At 40.2% G+C, this 7,119-nt stretch overlaps 1 protein-coding gene across 1 annotated transcript in view; it reads right to left on the bottom strand.

Moving 5' to 3' along the window:
- Positions 1-7,119, bottom strand: part of PAAF1 (proteasomal ATPase associated factor 1) — a 43,496-nt gene that overhangs the window by 22,065 nt on the left and 14,312 nt on the right. The window contains exon 6 of the mRNA XM_006140974.2: positions 6,426-6,576. Coding sequence (XP_006141036.1) covers positions 6,426-6,576 — 151 coding nt within the window. The remainder of the gene's footprint in view (positions 1-6,425; positions 6,577-7,119) is intronic.

The following is a 7,119-nucleotide window of genomic DNA, read 5'->3' as shown; positions in this document are numbered from 1 at the left end:
AAAAATTGTGACCAGCAGTTAGTGTAATGGCTATGTCGTTGGACTCCCATGTAGTCGACTGCGGTTTGAGTCCTGAACTCGGTGGCTTAAACTCACGTCGGGCACGTGTGCATGCATGCCCAAGATCCTGAGAGGAGAATGGAGGAGAAGGGATTGCAGTGTGGCCATCCCCCCAGGGGGTGATTTCTCACCTTCTGTCTCCCTGTCTCTCTCTGTATTTCTGGCAAGCGCTCGGGCCCTACAGCAAAAACCTCTCAAAAAAAAAAGAAAAAAAAATCCTAAAAAATTACCATGAGGAAGAAGGGCCTTCAGCTTTTATTAAGCAATAAAAGATCTGTTTACATTTTAAGCATACTGTATTTTTTAGGAATTATTTATATCTTAATTATTATTATTATTTTAATTTGCTATAGGTCACACATGCTTACCAGAGAGCAACACAGACAGAGTGGGGGAAGGAAAGGGAGAAAGCAAGCAGCTAGGTCTGGGACTCGAATCACATGGTTGGACACATGAGAGTTCAACGCCTTCCCCACCACACCACCTGCTGGCCCCACTGCTTTTTAAAAATGTTACTGAGAGGGCCAGCAGGTGGCATAGTGGTTAAGCTGCTTAACTCCCACATGGTTGATTGCAGTTCAAGTCCTGAACCCAGCAGCTTCAAACTCACGCCAGGCACATTTGCATGTGTGCCCAAAAGCTCAAGAAGAGAATGAGGAGAAGAGACCATGGCATAGCCATCCTCCTGGGGGGTGATTTCTCAATTTCAGTCTCGCTGGAGAGCACATACATCATATAGCAAAAATCTATATATTAAAAAATATGTTACTGAGTTTAGAAAATGATACTAGCTTTTAAAAAAAAACAGTTCTGAAATATATGTACCCAAGGTCGGGATGATATACTGCTGCCAGGGAGCTCAGTCTCGCTGGAGAGCACATACATCATATAGCAAAAATCTATATATTAAAAAATATGTTACTGAGTTTAGAAAATGATACTAGCTTTTAAAAAAAAAATAGTTCTGAAATATATGTATCCAAGGTAGGGATGATATAGTGCTGCAGGGAGCTGTGAACAGTATTAACTGTGTACAAATTTCAAGTAATACTCAGCAAAGAGCTGCCATCTAGAAAGTTGTCTTTTTCTATAAAAGTAGAGTGGAAAATTATCACACTCTCTCTAATAAAATGTCACTCACAATGTAATGACATCTAGTATGGTACTCACCATACTCAGATGATAAGGATGGAAAAAAAAAAAAAGTCATACAAGGGCAGGAATCTATAAGGAAGTGATTTGGGGGGCCGGCAGGTGGCGTAGTGGTTAAGGATGCTGGCCTCCCACAGTTCAAGTCCTGGACCTGGAGGCTTGCTCTCTCACATTCCCACTCTCTCCTTCTCTCTTGCTCTGTCCCTCTCTGGTCAAAATAAAAAAATGAAATAAATGAATGAAATGAAATAAATGAATAAAGGAAAAAAAAAATTCTAAAAAAAAAAAAAAAGGAATTGCTTTGGAAAGAAGCTAGGAAAGCAGCAATTTCCTGAATGCCTTTGTAAGAAAAGCAGCCATAGTTAAGACCTGTTAGAAGCTGCAAAAAAACTTTTATTATCAAGCCAAATAAATACAGGTCTTCAGCATATAAACCAAGACAAAAATGCATCTACTTTCAGAAAAAAGATTCAGCTGACTCACATATAAACATGCTAGCTGAAGTCTGGGAAATAGGAATAACGTTAGAGGACAGTAAGGCTGAAATGAATATTTATTTAAAAAATAAAGCAAATTTCCTGTTTCTGGGTGACTATATTTAACAAGCTGAATCTATTAAATGATCTGATTTTACTCTCACAGTAAGCTGTTTCAGTGTTGCTAGGGAGTAATGTACATACACGCATACACAGGAAAATTACTGGCTGTGACTCAGATCTTTGAAGAAAATGAGCTTCAAGACAGCGACTATGACTTGGAGGCAGCATACCATACTTCCTAGTGAGTACTGAAGAGTATGCAAATAATGGCTCCAGTAGCAAAAATGCAACCTGGTTTTTTAAAATGATTCTACAAATGTAAGCATTTCAACACCTTGGTAAGCAAAAAATCTCAACCAACTAGTCAGCTGAATGGTGCTGAATTTGGTCTCTCAATGTTTTACAGATTACAAAAGATGAAGTGCTTATTACGAAGGATGAGGATTACAAATGTATACTCCTAAATTCATCAACGTCAGTTCAACAGCTTGGGTAATTTAATTAAAATTAATTAAAGTGCATTTTCTTATTATTTTTAAAATTTTGCCAGAGGGCATGTACACTTGGTGGAGAGAGACAGAGAGGAGAGAGAAAAGGTGCCCCCAACACCTGCCATGAGGTGTGGTCATGCTGCTGAAATGCCTTCTCTTCCATTTTTCTATCCTTTTAGGTTTGGAGCATGCACACACAAATGCACTATGTGTTTCTTAAGACACAGGGTCCGGGACTCAAACCACACATTTGGGATTTGGCTGCCTTAGCCACTAGGGCATAGCCTGGCCCTAAAGTGCATTTCGGAACTATGTATTCAACTCATACAAACATAAAACTATTGTACTTTGTGTTTGTCTTCCCATTTGAAAGATTCAGAACACACAGAAACCTTACCCTTACTTGAACACGCTAATCCTTTAACTATATATACTAAAGATATGTGTGCATATGTGTGTATGTACATATGCAGTATTAGGGGAACCAATGGGGAAAAAAGGACTGCAGTGTGCTCACACTCCAACGGAGGGCACTTTCACACACTCACCAAGAGTATGCTCACTGTCTAGTAATTAAAAAAAGAGAGATTATTAAAAAGGTCTCACACAAAGCAACAAGGACTCTAATGCTGCTCAACTATCAGAGATTAACTTTGACTTTTGCTCTGTGTTACAAAGAACCGGCAACCTCAAACCTGAGGCTACTTTATAGAACTAACTGCAAAAGGGAAATTCAAAACTGTCAGCCTGGATCTGACTATGTCATTCCTCCTAGAGTGTATCATTGTTCTTCCCCTCTCCCCTGCGCCCCCTTCCCCCCACCATGGGTGATAGCTATGCAGCAATCCCTTCTCTTCCATTTCTTCAGATGCTGTAGCCACCAGGTCAAGGCCTGGTCCAAGTAAATTTCTGTTCAAACTCATAAAACCCTTCTCTCAAGAGAAAAAAGTCAGAGTTGTGGGGCCAGCAGGTGGTGTAATGGCTGAAGGCGCTGGATTCCCACATGGCAGATCATAGTTCAACCACAGAACCTGGCGGCTTGCTTTCTCCCTCCCTTTCCCTTTCTCCCTCTGTCTCTCTCTGATCAGATTAAAAAAACTAATAACAACAAATAAAATTAAATAAATAAACAAATCTTAAAAAAAAAAAACAAAAAAAAAAAAACAGGGTTGTTACACTTCAGAGCCCCTAGTCCCAACTCAGGACTTTATCACAAGGCTAAAAGAATGGAACCACTATATGAACAAAAGCTTAGATTAGATTAAATATTTTGTTAGTCACTTTAAGCCAAAGGTCATGTATGTATTCTCAGGGAGAACTGAAGAATGTTGGGAGGCTTAGTGAGGAATCAAGTGGCAAGCACACTCAACAGCCACAGTGATCCAAAGGTACACATAAACTAAGCATGCACTGACTTCAGATACGCAGCTTGTTCCGTTCAACAAAGAGGCATGCCAGTTCCACTGCAAAGATTCCCTGCACCCAACACATCACAGGGATGGCCAGATCTGAGGTGAAACCTTCAGTGACTCTCTAGACTTCTTTGGCTCCTGGATGCCCTAACGGTGTAGGTTACACTGACTCCTTAGACTCGTCAGTTCTTCAGAAAGTGATGGGGGAGGAAGGCTCTCACAATTGCTCCTATTCCTTCTCAATGTACTTATTTATGTGCAGTCGTAGAAGGGAACCATCTATTTGCTACAGCTAAGATATGTGTTTGCCAGATCATTTACTTGTAATCAACAAATCATTATAAAGAAATATTAAAATTTAAAAATCAAGCTCTGCATACAAATTACTCACAATGTGGAAGGGTTCACAAGGCAAAAACACAGGAATAAATACTGTAAGTGGAGGGCAATGCGTAATTCATTCTCAAATTAATGGTACACTGTACAGGTTCCAAAGTAAAAATCAGGGCAATTGTTTGGGAATGCTATTACATTATTTTTAAAGAATTATTTATTTGGGGGGACCAGCAGTTAGTGTAATGGCTATGTTGCTGGACTCCCACATAGTCGACCGCGGTTTGCATCCCAGACCCGGTGGCTTAAAACTCACGCCGGGCATGTGTGTGTGCGTGCCCAAGATACCGAGAGGAGAATGGAGGAGAAGGGATTGCAGTGTGGTCATCCCCCCTGGGGGGTGATTTCTCGCTTTCTGTCTCTCTGTCTGTCTCTGTCTGTCTGGCAAGCACACGTGCCCTATAGCAAAAACCTCTAAAAAAATAATTATTTATTTTGGGACCAGCATATGGCATAATGGTTATGTTGCTGGACTCCCATGTAGTCGACCGTGGTTTGAATCCCGGACCTGATGGCTTAAACTCATACTGGGCACATGTGCGTGTGTGCCCAAGATCCTAAGAGGAGACTAGAGGAGAAGGGATTCCAACGTGGCCATCCCTCCTGGGGGTGATTTCTCGCTTTCTGTCTCTCTCTGTCTTTCTGGTGAGCGCACACGCCCTATAGCAAAAACCTCACCAAAAAAGAAAAAAAAAAGAATTATTATTATTATTATTTCATTTATTTATCATGTTTTTTCCCCACATGAGTTTGCCAGAGAAAGACAGAAAGAGGGAGGGAGAGAAAGGGAGAGTGAGAAAACAAGTCACCAGGTCTGGGACACCATGGTCTGCCATGTGGAAAGTCCAACACCTCAACCACTACAACACTTGCCGGCCTTCCCTATTACATTTTTTTAAATGTCCAAACTTGAGGGTTGGCAGGTGGCTTGATGGTTAAAGGCACTGAACTCCCACACGGTCAACCACAGTCCAAGTCCCGGACCTGGTGGCTTGCTTTCTCACTTTCCTTCTCTCTCTCTCTCTGCCTCTCTCTGACCAAACTGGAAAATAATAACAATAATAAATAAAGTTAAATAAAATGACTCTTTAAGAAAATATATCCAAACTTACAGAGTAATAAGAGGGGCTGACAGTTGGCGTGGTGGTTAAAGCACTGAACTCTCACATGGCCAACTGCAGTTTGAGTCCTGGACCTGGTGGTTTGCTTTCTCACTTTCCCTTTCTCTCTCTCTCGATCTTTCTCTCTGTCTCTCTCTCTCTGGTTAAATGTAAAAATAAATAAATAAATAATAATACAATTAAATAAATAATTCTTTTTTTTTTAAGAATTATTTTATTTAACTTTATTTATTTACATTTGACCAGAGAGAGACAGAGTGAGAGAGAGAAAAAGGGAGAGGGAAAGTGAGAAAGCAAGCCACCAGGTCCGGGACATGGACTGTGGTCGACCACGTGGGAGTCTAGCATCCTTAATCACTGTGCCACTTGCTAGCCCCACAAAATTCAATAAATAATTCTTTAAAAAAGCAAATAAATAAGAATAAGATATTTATAATTTTTAAAGGATTACAATTAAGGATAAAACATCTCTAAATTGTACTTTTTAAAATAAACCAACTAATCAGTTACAAAGGGAAAATATCCTCATTCTGTTTCTAAAAGCTATTATTAACTAATTATATGGCTAATCCACTTTAAAAATATAAACTGTAATTTAAATTTATGGGAAACAACAGTAGCAGGCTCTCTGTTTGATGCCTGCTGACACAGCCATTTGTCACCAGCTTTTACTATCACCTCAGCCAAAGAACTAATAATGAGAAAATGTGGATATACCTCTCTCTTCCTTTTCTTTTTCCCTGAGAAAAAAATCTCTTAGGATTTTTTTTCCATATCAATTGTGGCAACAACTATCTTTGTTAAGACTGTTAGTTCTAGGGACCAGCAGTTGGTGTAATGGCTATGTCACTGGATTCCCATGTGGTTGACTATATTTCGAATCCTGGACCTGGTGGCTTAAATTCACGTTGGGCACGTGTGCGTGCCCAAGATCCAGAGAGGAGAATGAAGGAGAAGGGACGCAGTGTGGACATTCCCCCCCTGGGGGGTGATTTCTCGTTTTCTGTCTCTCTGTAACAAAAACCTATAGCAAAAACCTCTTAAAAAAAAAAAAAAAAGACTGTTAGTTCTAGATAGCAATAATAAAATTTATTGGCAAAGGAACATCTAGTTCTTGGGGAAATGACAGCTCATTTAAATAGCCAGTTGAATAAATTACTTGTGCATTTATGAATAACTAGCTTCTCTTTCTGTCTTTCTGGTGACGTGTCTCTAGGGATCATTAAAGAAGCCTTTTGGAGAAATTATCCCACATACCTCCTTTGTGACCTTTGAAGGTCACCACACAGCTGGCATCTTCAGCTGACCAGATCTTCAGCTGGGCATCCATTCCCCCACTGAGAACCACAAGGCCTGATGGGAAAAACCTGCAACAATTCACATCAAACACATGTCCTTCCAATACTCTCTGGAAAAAAAGCAAAAGAAAAGTCCATGCTAGTTCTCTTGTCCGTATCTTAATGTTGTCTCACCTCTCCGATCTTTGGCCCCTTATAAAAAATACCCACATGCTATATTCACATGCTAGGTTTGAAAACTGAAAATGTCCAAAGGATCTCTTTAGCTCATTTGTCTACTAGGTAGTGGTTTAAGAGCTGTTGGCTCCTTTCCAAGGATTGAACTCCAGATGCTGTAGAATCGAACTCTATGACTCTCACAGCCACCTCTATGTCAAGGAACAGGAGCTGAGAAGGCTCAGGGACTCTTACTCATCTCTTCGTATAGGTTGGAAGCTCAGCCATTTATTCAATCTAACTCCCTAGGCACTTTGTCTTGTGAACCAATCACTGTTGGCAATTCATAGCAAATGCCCACCCACATAGACATTCATTGGCCTGGTTTTTCAACTATTTCAGTTCCACTGGCAAATTACTACATCTGAGAATGGTTCTCTAACAAATGAGAGAACAGAGATAATTTGAAGTACAGTGGTCCTCAATTTTCAGAATAA

This window comes from Tupaia chinensis, unplaced genomic scaffold (assembly GCF_000334495.1).
Source record: "Tupaia chinensis unplaced genomic scaffold, TupChi_1.0 Scaffold000047_1, whole genome shotgun sequence".
NCBI lineage: Eukaryota > Metazoa > Chordata > Mammalia > Scandentia > Tupaiidae > Tupaia > Tupaia belangeri.
This window is presented reverse-complemented; position numbering and strand designations above follow the sequence as displayed.